This window comes from Cryptosporidium bovis (assembly GCF_009768925.1).
Source record: "Cryptosporidium bovis isolate 45015 chromosome Unknown contig_9, whole genome shotgun sequence".
In the NCBI taxonomy this organism is placed as follows: Eukaryota; Apicomplexa; class Conoidasida; order Eucoccidiorida; family Cryptosporidiidae; genus Cryptosporidium; species Cryptosporidium bovis.
In genome coordinates, this window is record NW_027125021.1 from 1 (window position 1) to 16,166 (window position 16,166).

General features: G+C 34.2%; 6 protein-coding genes across 6 annotated transcripts; all 6 read right to left on the reverse strand.

The window, feature by feature from the left end:
- Positions 1–275: 275 nt before the first annotated feature.
- On the reverse strand, positions 276–3,281 carry FG379_003642 (insulinase-like peptidase; the record flags this gene model as incomplete). Its single annotated transcript, XM_067329270.1, has 1 exon — positions 276–3,281. One exon carries the CDS (start codon positions 3,279–3,281, stop codon positions 276–278), a length of 3,006 nt encoding a protein of 1,001 aa, XP_067183955.1.
- Positions 3,282–3,536: 255 nt separating this feature from the next.
- On the reverse strand, positions 3,537–3,845 carry FG379_003653 (uncharacterized protein; the record flags this gene model as incomplete). The annotated part of the gene is made up of 1 exon (XM_067329281.1): positions 3,537–3,845. The coding sequence occupies one exon, from the start codon at positions 3,843–3,845 to the stop codon at positions 3,537–3,539; it is 309 nt and encodes a 102-aa protein (XP_067183966.1).
- Positions 3,846–4,180: 335 nt separating this feature from the next.
- On the reverse strand, positions 4,181–7,198 carry FG379_003664 (uncharacterized protein; the record flags this gene model as incomplete). Its single annotated transcript, XM_067329292.1, has 1 exon — positions 4,181–7,198. One exon carries the CDS (start codon positions 7,196–7,198, stop codon positions 4,181–4,183), a length of 3,018 nt encoding a protein of 1,005 aa, XP_067183977.1.
- A 1,030-nt stretch (positions 7,199–8,228) lies between these two features.
- Positions 8,229–11,009, reverse strand: FG379_003675 (uncharacterized protein; the record flags this gene model as incomplete). The annotated part of the gene is made up of 1 exon (XM_067329303.1): positions 8,229–11,009. The coding sequence occupies one exon, from the start codon at positions 11,007–11,009 to the stop codon at positions 8,229–8,231; it is 2,781 nt and encodes a 926-aa protein (XP_067183988.1).
- A 1,116-nt stretch (positions 11,010–12,125) lies between these two features.
- FG379_003686 (uncharacterized protein) lies at positions 12,126–14,672 on the reverse strand (the record flags this gene model as incomplete). Its single annotated transcript, XM_067329314.1, has 1 exon — positions 12,126–14,672. One exon carries the CDS (start codon positions 14,670–14,672, stop codon positions 12,126–12,128), a length of 2,547 nt encoding a protein of 848 aa, XP_067183999.1.
- Positions 14,673–15,154: 482 nt separating this feature from the next.
- Positions 15,155–15,724, reverse strand: FG379_003697 (uncharacterized protein; the record flags this gene model as incomplete). The annotated part of the gene is made up of 1 exon (XM_067329325.1): positions 15,155–15,724. One exon carries the CDS (start codon positions 15,722–15,724, stop codon positions 15,155–15,157), a length of 570 nt encoding a protein of 189 aa, XP_067184010.1.
- Positions 15,725–16,166: the final 442 nt, after the last annotated feature.

A 16,166-nucleotide genomic window follows, 5' to 3' on the forward strand; every position in this document is an offset into this window, starting at 1 on the left:
ATATACTAAACCTAAACCTAAACCTAAAAAAACTAAAACCCTAACCTAACCTAAAACCTAAACCTAAAAACCTAAACCTAAACCTAAAACCTAAACCTAAAACCTAAACCTAAACCCTAAAACCTAAAAACCTAACCTAACCCTAAACCTAAAACCTGAATAAATATATGCTAGATTACATAATTTCAAAAATAAAAAACGAGGCTCTTAAAACAAAAATAAAACAACTACTTCAAAAAAGAATATCATTAGAAACGGAATAAATGTTAAAAATCTTATTGAACATTTGGAAAGCCGTCTGTTAAAATAAATTCAGGCGTTTCTCTTTCAATATTCATATTTATTTGTTCTTTTGATCCAATGATAACTAAATATATAAGACTGTTCTTAACATCTCTGCTAAAATTGGCAGCATCTTCAGGTTTTAAATTTTCAAATTCCACAATAAATTCTGTATGGAAATAAGGCCTTCTTTTCAACATATGAGAATAATATAAAGCATCAAATCTGCTTTGATCATCAATGCTCTTTATTGTCAGTACTCTTCTTGTTTTAAAAAAAAAATTTGTGAGCTTTATATCAAAAAATGTAGTTATATCTAGAACATCATTCAATAACTCTGTAGTGAATTCTGAAATAGGCACTTTCCCCACTTGATTTGGTTTAGCACGTGAGCTACTAGTAATGTCAAGTTGAATGTAATGACTTCTTATTACCCAACCAAAACCCAAATTTATTTCATCCAATGACTTGGTATTATAATATTTAAGTAAAGATATTTCAATGATTCTTAAAAAGAGAAGATTCTTTAAACTCTTCTCCAATATAACTGAAGCAAGTACTAGATTGAAAGGGCTATTTTCGTTAACTTGTCTTTTTTTTAGCAAAAAATGTCTATTATCAACAATACTTGGGCATATCATCAAAACTGGTAAATTATAACCCAAGGGGTCATTTAGATCACTAAAATCACCGAAATTTAAACTATTAATAAAATTAGACAATTTTGCCTTCGAATTTGTGTAGTCAATATTTCCAGATAATAAGCCTTTCAATTTATTAAAAGACAAAATAGAATTACAATAGTCTAAATAGTCCTCAAAAGTAGCATTTTCAATTATCTCAATGTACTTCGGATATGATGGAAAGGATGTATTTAACATCGAATTAACTATTGATCTTGCATATTTTATTCCAGTTGGATCACGATAATCATTCTCCACAGATAATTTATAATCCTTCATAAATTCTGAAAAGAGTGTACTATTTAGTGATGTCGCATTATTAAAGAAAGATGAAGTTAAGTTTAGTATATTTGGGAATACCTCAGAATGAAGCTTAGAGGAAACTGATAAAGAATCATACCCAAGTTCCATATCAACAGAATGATCAAGTCCACAACTTATACTTAAACTCAAGCTTGAGTAATCGAGAATATCTTTATAAGGCTTAAGAAAGATATTCATAACAAAAGCAATGAAACACTTGAAAAGGATCGATTTAATTGAAAATTGTTCTTCCTGTAACAAATGAAATCTAAAAAATAATAGAGATGATGGTCTTTGAAAACCTTGAACAACACTAAAAGATAGTCTATCATTAAATTTATTTAGCAATGATCCTTCCTCCCATTCAAAATCGATCTCTGTAATATTAGTATTACAAGTATCAAATTTAATCGGACTTTCGAATAATTTTGGAATAAATTCCTCGTCATTTGGTTCTTCTACAGTAAAAGAAGGTATTGAATCAGGCTCAATTGCATTCCAAAATTCGATGTTAATATTTTCAATGCTTATCGTTTTATTTTCAATTTCTTCCAGGTCAACTGAATAACTTTCAACCATAAAGAAGTTCTCAAAGGTTGAATAACTCAAAACGGTTTCTACCGAATTTATAAGTCTTTCTGGGTTATAAATACTAATCAAATCATCTTTAGGTAATTTATTTAATAACTTAAATAAAGTTTGAGTAACATGATCACTTGATGAGGATGATAATATCATGTTGTATCTAGCTCTTCTACTATTGGAATAATTTCTTATATATCTTTCCAGTAAAGGAGATTCAGCAAAAGAGTAAATAACCTGTCTAAGCACAGCCAATAATTTCGCAGGATTAGCTTTAGTACCTTCTATTGAGTCTATAGAAAATGATAAAATTGGTGACTTTTCTGATAAAAACATTTTGACCGATAAGGACCTTGCAATATTCATTCTTTTCAGAATATCTGAGAGAGAATTCCTTCCAATAGTAAATAAATATGTAAGAGCCTCCTCAATGTCACTAATGTTCGATTCCAATCTCTCTCCTATATAAAAACAAAAAAGAAACTGTTTTATTGGAAAAGGACTTGGCAACATTAATTTCATACCAATAATATTATCTGGTGAAAACGGAGATATGTATTTAGAGTGGTCAAATATGTCAGGATACATTATATTCAAATTCTTCATACTCCCAAGAGTGTTTAAAATCATATTCTGAGTACAAACCAAGCAATCTGGCACCGTAAATACTAATGTTAGTAAATTTGATGACATATTTTTCCTAACGTAATTAATTATTCTTTTTCTTAACTGTGACAATTCATACATATCCTTATTTACAACCAGCCAATTATCCGGATATGTAGTACAAGAGTCTTTTAAATAACTACCCTCATGAGCCACCTCCATTAATTTACTGGTAATTCTGTAATGCTGCGTTTCATTTATCTTTAAATACTCATTCAAAGTATTGTTGTATGCAACTAAAAACTTATCAATAGAAATATCAAAATCCTCAAACATGCGTGAGACAGAAGTCAAAATCTGATGTTTGTCATTTAGTGAAGAAAGAATTATTGAAATGTTTGACTCATTTACTGTGTAAATCTTCGTCAATGCATTTTTCTGAAAATATTCCTTCATACCCTTCACTACTACATTAGAAAAAAGTCTACGCCCTCCTAATTCAATACAATTCTTTAATAAGAATACAGGATACTGAATACCAACACTCATTTCTAGGTCAAAAATATCCAACAATAAAACTACCCTAATCCCGTTCTCTAATTCAAAGTATTTGTAATCACGAAAGTTGTTTGATGGAAGCTTGAGCTCTTCACCTGAGTATGAACTCTTTAATCCACTTGAATCCGGAAAAATACTTGAAAATTCCCTGTTGACATTTTCAATAACTTTAAGGTCCGTTAAATTGTGACCTCTTAATGCCTTTTCTGAAGATACAAAATCCAATAAATCTGATTTATGTTCACTATTACTGTTATATATTGTCATATCTACAACAGTAGTGAGTGAAAATTAATTAAAAAAAATATTTATTAGTCAAAACTCGATTATTTCTACTTTAAGGCATACTTGCAGTATTTTGCACAATAAGCGTATTTGGCGCGCCAGTTGAAAAAATACTTAAAACCTAACGACTCTAGATGAGAATAATAACTTTGATCTTGGAATAATCTAACTAAGAGTTTGAGTTACTAAAAAGGACAGTGTATTTCAATCTAGTATTATTTTATAATACTACGATTTTCAATTTATTATTCTCGTTCTATTTACATATTCAATCATACTACTACCTACATTGGAAATTATATTGAAAAATAAATTAGAAAACTCCTTTTTTTCACTTTTAACCTTTTTATTTATTGCTCCAATCAAGTCTGACAATATTTCATTACTTGTTACATTTGTCGTCTTATTTACTCCTGTCTCTTCGATTAATTCCGAATTATTACCCGTTTCATTTAATTCCAAGTATCTAAACTCCTGACAAGAAGCGATGCTACTAGTTCCTATGAAGTACAGAAAAATCGCAAGTATTGATAAAATTGTTTTCATATTACTTAATTATTAGTTGTATGATTAAGTTACCAATGAAGAAGATTCAACGTAGTGAAATAGTAAATTAATGAAGAACTTAAAAAAAAAAAGACCCCTAACTCGAAAAAAAAAATTGTGAATATATCATTAATTCAAATATAATTCCAAATAATGTGAATGTAAATTAAAGTTGTAATATTTAAAATACAAAATTGTCTATTAATTAATGAAACGCATAACTACTCAGCAATATACATGTTAAAAAAATACATACATCTAGATAAAATAAATTTTCCAAGCAATAACTAATTTAACTTTTTAATAAAAAGTTAAATCCAAAAATGAACTGAAAGCTAGGATTCATATCTCTTTTTAGGGTAAAATCTGTAGAATAAAGATAATGAAATGAATGCAGCAAGACCAATTACACAAGCTGTGCTTAATGCAGAGGCCTCAGCAACTGTCCATCTAACATCCATAGGCAGTTCATAGTAGCATCTTAAAAAGTGTATTTTGTCGTATGTTGTCTTATTGTAATATTCAAACGATTCTCCAACAGTACTTCTTGTTTTCACAGCCATGAATCTCCTAACAAAATTAAAGGCGACATCCACATTGTTATAGTTTCTCAATATCTGACCGAAAACTCCATCCTTTCCTGATTCAAATTCATTAAATTCATGTGACAAGAATGCAATTAACCAATCCAATCCACCATATACAAAATTGAGCGAAGGATAACAAGTTCTCTTGTACTCCCTTATCTCTTCTTGCGGAAAACCTATCGTATTAATTGAAAATATTAGTCCAGTAAGTACGTTATCCCTGAAAGGACTTGAGTGTCCAGCTGCATGAATAAACCAGTCACCGGGATACCAAGGGCCTTGACCAAATTGATCCGGTTTAATATGTAAAAATCCGTTAGCAGTCCTTTGACTTACAATCAGTGAATATGCATAAATGTCCGTCTCATTATTCATTATTGAAAATAAAAACGGTGAGCAGGCCGAAATATCAGAAAATAATGCTCGAATTGTCTCATTGAATCCACCATTTAACAGAAATGTTTCAGTAGGTGATGAAAGTGAATAATTGTATATTCTAAAAACTGCATGAGACAGTGTCGATTGTTCTGGCCAAAAACGACCATTCCTTACAACTTCTTGTGATTGAGTAGGATTTAAAGCAATAGCATGGAAAATTGTTTGCAAAGAATACCTTGACCTCGAAAATATCATAAATCCACTATTAACCAAAGATAACCTTGTTTTCCATTCAGAGTCTCTTGCCGCAAAAAAGGCAATATTACTCGCATCTTTTTCGACACCTTTATATTTCTCATTATGACTTTCTCTAATTGATAGATAGTGATTATCCAATAACTTTTCAACTGAGAAGTACTTATTTGTTATGGCAGTATCCATATCAAACCAAACGATGAAATCACAAACATTTACCCTGTTATTAGTAGGTGTCATTTGGATACCTTCTAAACCCGAGATACCACCCCCCCTAATCTCCCCTGTAAGTCCAATTTTGCCATCATGCTGCCTATCCCAGTCAATATTAACGTTATCTGGTACTACTTTCTCCAAAAATTCATTGTAAATATCTTCATCTACAAAGCTTTGCTTATAATTATCTATATGTTTACCTATAAATTCACCAACCTTATCTAGATCCCAAAATAGTAGTCTCAAGCCGGAAAATAATTTAATGTAGAAACCCTGTTTAGACCAATCCGTAAACAGAATTCTCGGAATTCTGTCATAAAAAGATCCATCAAATAGTGAATATGAGTACCCATGAAACCTCGCATATTCTACTATGGAAGCTCTAGTAACAGTAGATCTCAAAATTGACCTCATCTCAGTATGAGCTTGGTATAGGCATACTCTTCTAAATTTTTCCTCATAACCGTATCTTGCTAGTCTTTTTCTTTCCGCTGATGAAATAACAACAACCTGTGTACTATTAATATCTGTAGAGTAGATCCCAGAAACATCCTTTTTATAAAACCTTTCTAATTTATCCTTTAATAAGTTTGTAGAGTCAACAATAGTCAAAGGTGTGTTCTCTACCAACTTAGATAACTCCAATGCTATTGATGCCATATAGTTGTCAGTTAACAACTTACTATTCTTATTGAAGTAGTTGTTAAGTGAATCATATGACTCAAATGAATTGTTATTATAGATAAAAAGGTCATCAGTAAATTTATTTTCCACCAGGAAATCCACACTAAGTCCATTCTCTATTCTTTCCAGATTTTCCTTTAGAATAATCAGAAATTCTTCCAAGAAATTCTTCACTGTCGACATTGATTCAACAAGACTATCAGAAAATTCTGCTGAATAGTTTTTTTGGTTGTTTATTTCTGGTGGAATATTAAGAATCATAAAATTGTAATCTAAAGCAGGAACTGCATGTTTACCTGTGAAGAAAGATTTAGAAGTGGACCAAGGACTAAATATTATCTGTGAAACATGTGTTTGACCCTCCCAATCAGAATAAAGCTTTTTAATAACTGAAACCCAATCTTCTGAGTACTTCATATTCGAAGATAATAAAATAAGTGCACCCTGATCAGCAGGTTTATTCCTTAAAGTCTCAATCACCTGCTTTACTGCTAAAAACGTGCCATTTATTGAGTTAATTGCATTTAAAGTGGCATTATCTTCTCTCATTCTAATTGACTCTGGTACCTGTACAAAAATAGTGCTTACATTGCAATTACCTAATTTTGAATCTTCATTCCTTTGATATTGATCAGAAGAAAAATAATCTAAAGTAATAAATGAATTACAAATGTAATCTTTGGAGCTAAAATTCGATAAATTCATCATTAGCCCATCAGAATTACTCAACCTTCCCGATAATGGCGAATAGTTATCGTCATCATAATTTCCATCTGGAATTGACGAGATGTAAGTTATGTTACTTTCAGATTCCTCAGTAACTCTTAACATACGACTATTACTACTAGATATTGAAATATCATTCTCCTTGTAACTTTGGAAAAAGTCTAAATTTCGATTTTTAAGAGCAGAATCACTTCTTAGTGAAGATGAGGAAAGTCTTTTATTTTGAAACATGTCAGAAATTCTTGTATCCAATCTCAATGAGTCACCATCTTGGTTGCTATATAAATCAATTAAATCCTGCACCAACCTAGGAAAAGTGTACAATAAACCGAAAATAAAAAATAGTACACATGTTATTATGAAAATAAACGCTAAAAGCGGCTTAGAAATTATTCGTTTACAACCCTTATTTTGATCTACAATATTAGAGTCCAACCCAGGCGAAACTTCAAATTTTGAATTCTTTGAAACCTCCTTTTCTGTCCATTCTGATTTACTATGAGGCATTTTCTATCTCGAACTTCATTACAATAATCCTTCCCAAATTAATTACTGCCTTACTGTATGTTCAAATTCGTTTAAATATGCTCCTCCATACAGTTATTACTTAATAATTGCCCTGTGTGAAATACAGTGCTACAAGTTTTAAGCAACTAAAATTGTTAAAAGCCGGGAAATGCTACTGTGGGTACTTTTCTTATAGAAATTTATTGTCGTTATTGAGACAATATATAACTTAAATTATACTTATTCTGTACCCCTTTAATAAACAAATGCCAGATTTGCGCCATTTCATGATCACAAGTAGTGCTGCCATGTCTCTTCCACTAGTGCGTAAATAATAAATAGGAAACACAGACGTAATTAGCTTCTTATTTCTAATATATATATTAAACTTTGCTTCTAACTACTTCCAATGAAATCACACATTGCTGTACAGGTGATGAAAATAAAGGAGGGATGACTCGAAGTGGCAGGCATCTTGCATTTTAGAAAAAAAATTGTCCTTAGATTTGCGTGTGCGCAACATGTATCTATTGTTACTTCCACAAGTTACCAGTTTTTATTTGTCGATAAACCTATGCAAACTCCTTAATATACAAGTTTTCACCCCTAATTGTGTAAATACATCCCTCCCTGTACCCTCTGAAGCTACATCAACCGCTCACCCTGCCCGCTGACGTGAAGTCGGCCAGTCGTCACTTTCATTGCAGATATCTACACCGAGGATTAAACAAAGATTATTTACCTAACAGTACTTACTAGTATGTCTGACAGTTTAGAAGACTGCTTTCTACAAATGATAAGAGAAAAGAAGGTCCGAGGTCAACATAATCTAAACAGTTTACTTAAAAATCTATTTTTCACCACTTTCACACATACCAATACAAGGCCTCTTTAATGAGCGTGAAATATCCTTTCTCTCCCGCGAAACTCATCTCAAATTCTAATTTAAGACAAAACTAGATCTACGGGCGACTAACTGCTCCGTTTTGCATTTTAAATAGGACAACTATGTACGCTGCAAACATACTCTTTAGGACATATCGCCTACAGTTTGTGTCCCAACAGTTCTCTTGTTCGAACTCTGATTCGAACTGACATCATCATGGTAGAGATTCTCTTCCCTAATAACATTACCATTATAACCGTAATCTGTTGTAGTGGTAACAATATTACCGCCTATAAACCTTGGCCCATCCACAGTTGTTACTTCAACTCCATCGGACGGACCACCAGCAGTTCTGTGGTGATGTTCATATGGTGTCCAACTATTGCATTCCTTACATCTATGATACCCAAATGGAGTTAGATCTCCCTGTGACACGCCTGGTTTTCCATACAAGTCATGTAAGTAACTATATCCATAAAATGGATAACTTACACGACCTGGTCCAAAGTAGTAATCATACCCCCTTCTCCTATAAATTGGAATTGGTCTATCAACCCCTGGAGCCGGAGGAATTTTCTCATACATGCGTTCTAAAAAGTGTTGGTATCTGCGGTCTCCTGGTGTAACATCAATGAAATCAAGAGCATCAGACCTATCAATGTACCATTCATCACCTATTTTGATAAACCAAAGGCCATTTAACCTATATCTTACACCATCATGGAATTGAACCTTTCCTTTCGAATCCCTGTAGAATCCCTTTCGCGACTCAGAATATTGTTGTCTGATGTGTCTGCTACTGTGTCTCAATTCATCTGGTAGTGTGCTTAGTGACCATGGCAAGCTAGAGACCAAGGGAACGTTTTCAATATCTCGATAGTACCTTCTTACAGTAGTTCTTGGGTATAACGGATAATAACCATCTCGGTAACGGTCGTAACCGTATGATGGGTAATATCTGTCCTCAAATCCATATTCCGGATACCTACTGCCATATATTCCCGGACCACCAATTGAGATCGTGCAGGCACCTTCAATATCTATAATTGAACTAACTGCGACGAATTTCTTCAAGGAGTCTCTAAACTCAAATACACAATCTTCAATAGTTTCAGTTTGCATCATTCCCACGGCATCACAGATATCGACATACGATGGCAATTTATTGTCTGACTCGCGAATCAATTGCAAACGTTCCTTGTCATTCTTTTTACTAAACAAGTTCGAGGCAATAGCATACACAAGTGATAGCTTCTCAGACTTGTTGACAGCCATTTCACCGCAAGCAGAGTATCTAAAGTAATCAGTCCTTTCACAAACCTTCCTGATACTCCTTTCGGAAATACCGTATTTACTCTTAAATGTTCTTCCTCTCAAAACACTAACGCACATTTCTGAAAGTTCCATAGTTTCATCCTTGATAAATGATTTCAAGGACATTTTGCTTGAGAGCCCACACAAATCCCTCAGATCAACGATCAAATCGTCCTTGGAAGATTCCAATTCATCCTTTATCTTAATTAAATGCATGAGCTCAAAGTGGCTAAGTTTCTGACACTTGGTGTTAGAGAATGGATCTATCTTGCGGCAAGCATCAGTAATTTTTCTATATGAAGCTAATCTAGACTTTTTAAGTTCAGATACACAGGTTGAGTAGACATTCATTGTATCGATGTTGAGAACTGCTTCTGTCAGTGCACTATCAAATTCAAGGTTGATATCCTTTGTACCTCTACGAATTGAAAGTGAAATAGTACTGAACCAGTCTTGCTGAACACGCGAAAGCTTTCTAGACTTGTCATGATGCCTTCTTGATTGTTTAAACTCTGATGTATCTGAAAGTCCGGCTGAAACAGATGACAAATCCTCAGTTTGTGATCCCGCTGAAATAGGAGAGACTTCGGAATTAACAGAGGTTCTAATAGAAAATTGAGGTTTTCCACCTCCCATACCAAATCTGAGTCTTTTGGATTCAACATTTCCATCCAAAACACTCTTAATTGCATCTGCAATCTGCGAGACGGCCACACTTAAAAGAGTTTCATCACCGGAATCACTAGAGCCGCCTGAAACAAGTCCTACCTCTTGTAACTTTGTTTTGTAAAAATCTGAAACAGATGATTGCAAGAGCGCTTCTGAAACAGATGAAGAAGATGAGGGAAAGACACCCCTTTGTATCAAACTCAAAACAAACCTACATCCCTCACGAAAAGTCGTCCTAATTCCAAGAGCTCCTTCGGACAACAGAATAGATATCGCAGCGGCGACTCCAAGTTGCTTCTCTGTGAGGTTGTTGAATGCAGAATAAAGAGTGAAATCAACAGCTCCGCATAAATCCATTGTCGATGAACAAAAACTTGAATCAATTCCTAACAGAGTTTTGCCAATATCACCAGAGCAGGCTTCCTCACACTTCGATTTTATTGACCCCTTGACCAATGGGGAGAATGGGCGAGAAGGAGCAATGGCTGTTGTAAGCAGGCAGGCTGCCCTCAGGTCACCCTTCGAATGATCTCGATTGCGAACAAATTCCTGAATAGATCTAGCATATGATGCGTACACACCAGAAATTCCACTGCACTCCATTGAGTTCCATGGATTAACTAATGTACACATCTCCAAGGCTGAATCCAAGTTAAGAACATCCCATTTATTGCTGGATGTGGAAAATTCCTTAACTGTTCTTTGTAAAAGGGCTACACAAGTAACTTCAAAATTATCTAAACTTATTTCGGCAGTCAGTTCCTTTTCTAATGAAGAATCAGAAACAAACTTTAACCCTTTTCTAGAGAAATGATTCTTTAAGTCGCGTGACCATCCTAAGACGTATCCTGGAAATGCATTCTCAACGCCTACCGAAGTTGCGTTTACAGTGCAAGCTGACAAAACAAGCGCACTCAACAAGGAAAAAATTTTGTTCCTCATTTTTATAGTTGTATTCAACAACTTGATCTCTTTGCTAAAAATCAAAACTGTTAATATGAAAAAGGGGAAAAGATCTGAAATATTGGTTTCTAATGGTATTCACGTTCACTTTAGTGTGACTCAAAGAGGATGTGTACTCAATTGGGATTCAGCCAGAGACAAGACATTGAAATATTTACAGAACCCCTAAATATCATTACTTAGTCAAATGCTCATTTCAAGTTTTGGGATATTAAAGTAAGTTACCGCAGGTAACTTGTCTACAGTTTGCCGCCTGTATTTTCTTTGAGCGGCCCAGAGGCAACATCTATTTTAAGCGGCAAATTAATGTTGCACCTGCATTCTAAGAGAAATTAAATTGGCACAATAGTAACAGAGTTTCACATTCAAATTTAGATAAAATCTAGTTCTTTATTCTATTTCACCTTCGATCATGAATGGGGTAGACGTACAGGCATTCTTGTTTGTAACACACCTTAGTGATAAGAATAAATCTATTTAAAAAAATCCGAAACCCATCATCTAAAGACCTTTTTACTAGTTTACACACTGATTCTCTTTAATAACCCAACCTAGGTCTAGATTAAGTGCGTTAGTAGAGACTATCACTACATATTACTCGTCTAATATTTGTTTTAAAAAGACTGCATTGACACATCTTAATTTTTAGTGGGATTATGGGTAAGTTGGTCATACTATATATAGATATACTTGCGAATCCCTCTACATAAGTACGTCAATATTAAAGGAATATTGTTCTCTCAACGAACTCACTTTGATATTTCGCTCCCACAATTCTATCAATCTTCCAACTTGCACTTAAATATCAACTCTAAACATTAACCAAAAACCTAAAATATTCCTATATATGGATAACACATCTCAATTGCGTCAAAATAACTCTGTTGTAAATTGATTTATATATCAGAACTAGTTGAGCATCATTTCCTATACTCACATAACTCCAGATGTAACATGTAATAGCTCATTTAGTTCGCATTAAAGAAATACGTTCGCAAGTACGGTATAATGTCTAGATGTAACTTATTCACGGGTATTACTCGAATGAATTGTAGTTTACGGTGCTTAAATAATAGTTTCCCCACTACATCCCAATCAGAATTTAGTTTCTTTCACAATATTACCTTCATTTTGTTTCACAAGACAGCAATATCCAGATCTTGGATCAGCACTTATGTGTTCAGCATACAAAATTTTAGGCCCTCTCGTTTCACTTTCATCGATATCACCAAAAACAAATGGATGCTTGTATTTTGGACTGTCAGGTTTAATATCAACAAGATCTCTCGATCCAGTACTGTCAATGTACCACTTATCACCGACTTTAACCATCCAGGCCCCGTTTATTAGGAATCTAAGTCCGTCATGGTACACTTGCTCACCATCAGAAGTTTTGTAGAGTCCTCTTCTAGATTCGGAATACTGTTCTCTAATGTAACCTCCAGGAGGCACGAGTCTCTCCGGTAAAAATGCACGGGCTGTCCATGGAATAGTAGACACTGAAGGACCCATATATGGACCTAGTTGGCCTGGTGGTGGTGGTGGTGGTGGTGGTACGCCATAAGGTCCGAAATGTGGGTAAATTCCAGATACAGGTGGGTAAATTCCAGATACAGGTGGGTAAATTCCAGGTACTGATGGTGGTAATGGAGCACCTGTATCAATTCCCGGGACCGGTGAGGGGCCATAAATTCCTGTCTTACCAAACGCAACTAAGCAAGCACCGTCAATATCCATAAGAGTAACAACAGAAGTATATCTTGACAAAACTTCCCTAAGTCCAAACGAACATTCTTCAACTGACTCCATTCCCATTTTATAGACGAAATTACAAATATCACCATATGTCGGGAAATCCAAAGAATTTCTACGGATCATCTTGAGACGATCTTTGTCGTTTTTTCTTGGAAAAAGACTAGTCGAAATAGCTGATACGGATTGAATCCTCACAGCTAAAGGTGATATAACAATATCACTGCAGGCAGATGATCTAATGTAATCTGATATGGTACATGCCTTTGTAATTGTTTTGTCTGACATTGGATATTTCATTCTAAATGTCTTATTACCAAGAGCCTTGATACACTTCCTACCAATCTCTTCATCATTCTCTCTTATGAAAGATTTCAGAGACATCTTGTTTGAGAGTGCGCAAAGATCTCTCAAATCAACAATGGAGGTTCTCTTTGATATTGATTCAAGCTCCTCTCTAAGTTTTATCAGGTAGGTAAGTTCAAAATTATTCAATTTTTGGCATCTTAAATCGGAAAATGGGTCAATTTTGCGGCAAGCTGCGGAAACTTTCCTATCAGATGCCAATCTAGATCTTCTCAATACAGATACACAACTTGAGAATACATTGGCTCCATCAAATTTTGAGACAGCTATGGTTAGTGCCGTGTTAAACGTCTCATCAATTTCCTTCGTACCCCTGCGAATGGTATTGAAAATAGTTGTATACCAATCTGACTGGACAGAGGAAAGTTTAATAGACTCATCTTTGTGGTTTTGCGAGTCAAATGAATCAGAAAACCCAGACAAAGAACTCTCAACTGAAGACTCAGACAGCGGAGAAACCTCTGATGATGTCATCGACAAACTAGAGGCAGCTACGGACTGTTTTGATTTTCTTGATCTGATTCTACTTTTCAAAGGAAGAATTGAGGTAACTGTGTCATATTTGTCAAAGATTGATTTCATAGCATCGGATATTTGAGTAACGATTACAGAAAGTAAAGTTTTGTCTTGAATCAAAAGATCGTCATTGGAATCTGAGTCAGGCAATATTCCAACTTCCTTCAATTTTGAATCAAAGAAACTTACAACTTCGGACTGTAAAACTGATTCCGACACGGAACTAGACGAAGTCGGGAAAATTCCTTTACTCTTTAAGTTCAAAACAAAATCACAACCTTCGCTGTACGTTGTTTTTAATCCAAGGGCTCCTTCAGAAATTAATGTTGATATTGATGAAGCAATTCCAAATTCAATTTCATTAAATGTACCGAATGAAGAGTCGAGCGTAAAGTCAATTGATCCGCATAAATCCGATGACATAGAACAGAAACTCGAGTCTATTTTGGAAATGGGAGCCGAGAGTTCTTCAGAGCAAGTGCTTAAGCACTTCTTTCTTATTGAACCCTTTCTTAATACATTAAATGGACGACCTGGAGCAACTGATGAAGCAATTAAACAAGCTGCTCTAAGATCACCTCTTTGTTTATCTTTGGTATGAACGTAACTTTGAATTTCTGTTGCAAGTGACGCAACAACACCGAGGACACCACTGCACTCAAGTGAATTCCATGGATTAATTACAGCACAAAATTCCAATGCTGAATCAAGGTCAATATAAGTGAAGCTGCCGTCAACTTGCGAAGGCTCCTCAATTGAGTTTTGTAAAACTTTCATACATGTGTTCTCAAAGTCATCAAAGGTAACCTGTGTTGACAAAAGATCTGCAATAGAAACTCCTGGGGCTATTCTCATTCCCTTTGAAGAAGCCAATGCTTGAAGTTCTACCTGCCATTCTGAGACGTAGTTAGGAATTACTATCTCACAACTAATAGGTGCTCCACTCAATGTTAGACCAAGAGCAAAAAAACTAGCTAAACTTAACAGTTTTCTCAAGAATACTCTCATCACTTAGAAAAATTAGACAAACTTTCTCCGCTGAATTTCAGTTCTAATACAGTTTTTTAAAGTTCAACATTTCACAAACACTTTTTCCGGTCAGCCGCCTTGCATTCCGTTTTTCGACACCTATTATTTTCTGCTTCAGCAAATATTTATTTAATTTAAAATGGCTGAGACGTAAATATACGAGACGTGAGACAAAAAAAGAGCTGAATTAGAGATAGATTTAAACTAGTGATCCAGTAATATTTGCAACTTAAAAAAACTATATTCATTATTCGCAATAGGTTGGTAAAAACAACCAACATAAAAAATATTAACATGTATCCGCCAACTAAATATATATACATTTTTTCACACCAAAAAAAACAGTACATTTCTAGATAAGAGTAAATTACCTGTATATTTGTTCTATTATAATTTGAACTATTATAACTATAAACATCATGTGCATTTTCATATCATTTTTTTCTGTCTGAAAATTTATTTTAGTCGTCTAATGAAATATGATTCAGATTAATGCATAAAGGATCTTCGCATGCGTTCTTGAAAACAGTTAGTGGTTTTCTCTGTAATTCCAGAAAACTTTCATCATCTGCATAAAGAAATACTAAAATTCTATTAACATATGTTTGACATTCATCTGTCTCTCCTGGTTTCATTATTCTTATAACAGGAGATCCGTCATCTGCAGAAAGTTCTCCGTGCCATCTAACACATTGTTCATCACCATTAGTGATTGGGTCATCATCTCTTTCAATATTATTAGCAATACTAGATAGTATCTCATAAACCTGCTCCGACGACTTCCAAAAGTCCTTCGCTCTTGGATGTATATAGTTTTCCCAAGCCCTACAAGCAGTCAAAACCTCATCAGGTGTCCTCTTTTCAAAATGATGTTTCCTCCTTCTATTACTTTTTTCGGATGAAACCGACACCTTAGAGCTCAAGGCCCTGTGAGATCTATCACTTCCATAGTTTTTTGTTGTCTTTTCCTCTTTAAATCCAAATAATAAACAAAAGGGTGAGTCACTGCATGATCTGAAGCAAGAGAACATAACTGAGTACTAAATTTACTATATTAGTTATGAAACCTTTATTATTTTAAAATTAGCCACTACTTTATATATTGGTATTCCTTTATGTGATTGCTTAGGCTGAAAACCAATATCGTTATTTTACTTGTCAATTTTTTTTGAATACCGGAATGTGTAACCAAGTTCTGATAAATATCTTCAAAGCTGGAAAAACAGAATATCCTTTGTTAAAATGTGGTATACTTAAATATTTCGATTGTTTATTTATTTTTAAACTCAGTTAATTGTAGGAATATTAATAATTTATTCAACAAAACCTAACATTGGCCAAGGGGTGTACGCACACAAGATAGCTATGATAAAAAATTAACAGGGTTTTAACTACATCATGATTTAAACTACTCGGGAAAAATAACGCTTTCTTTCAAATTGCCTGTGCTAATCTACATCTCTCGATATCTGT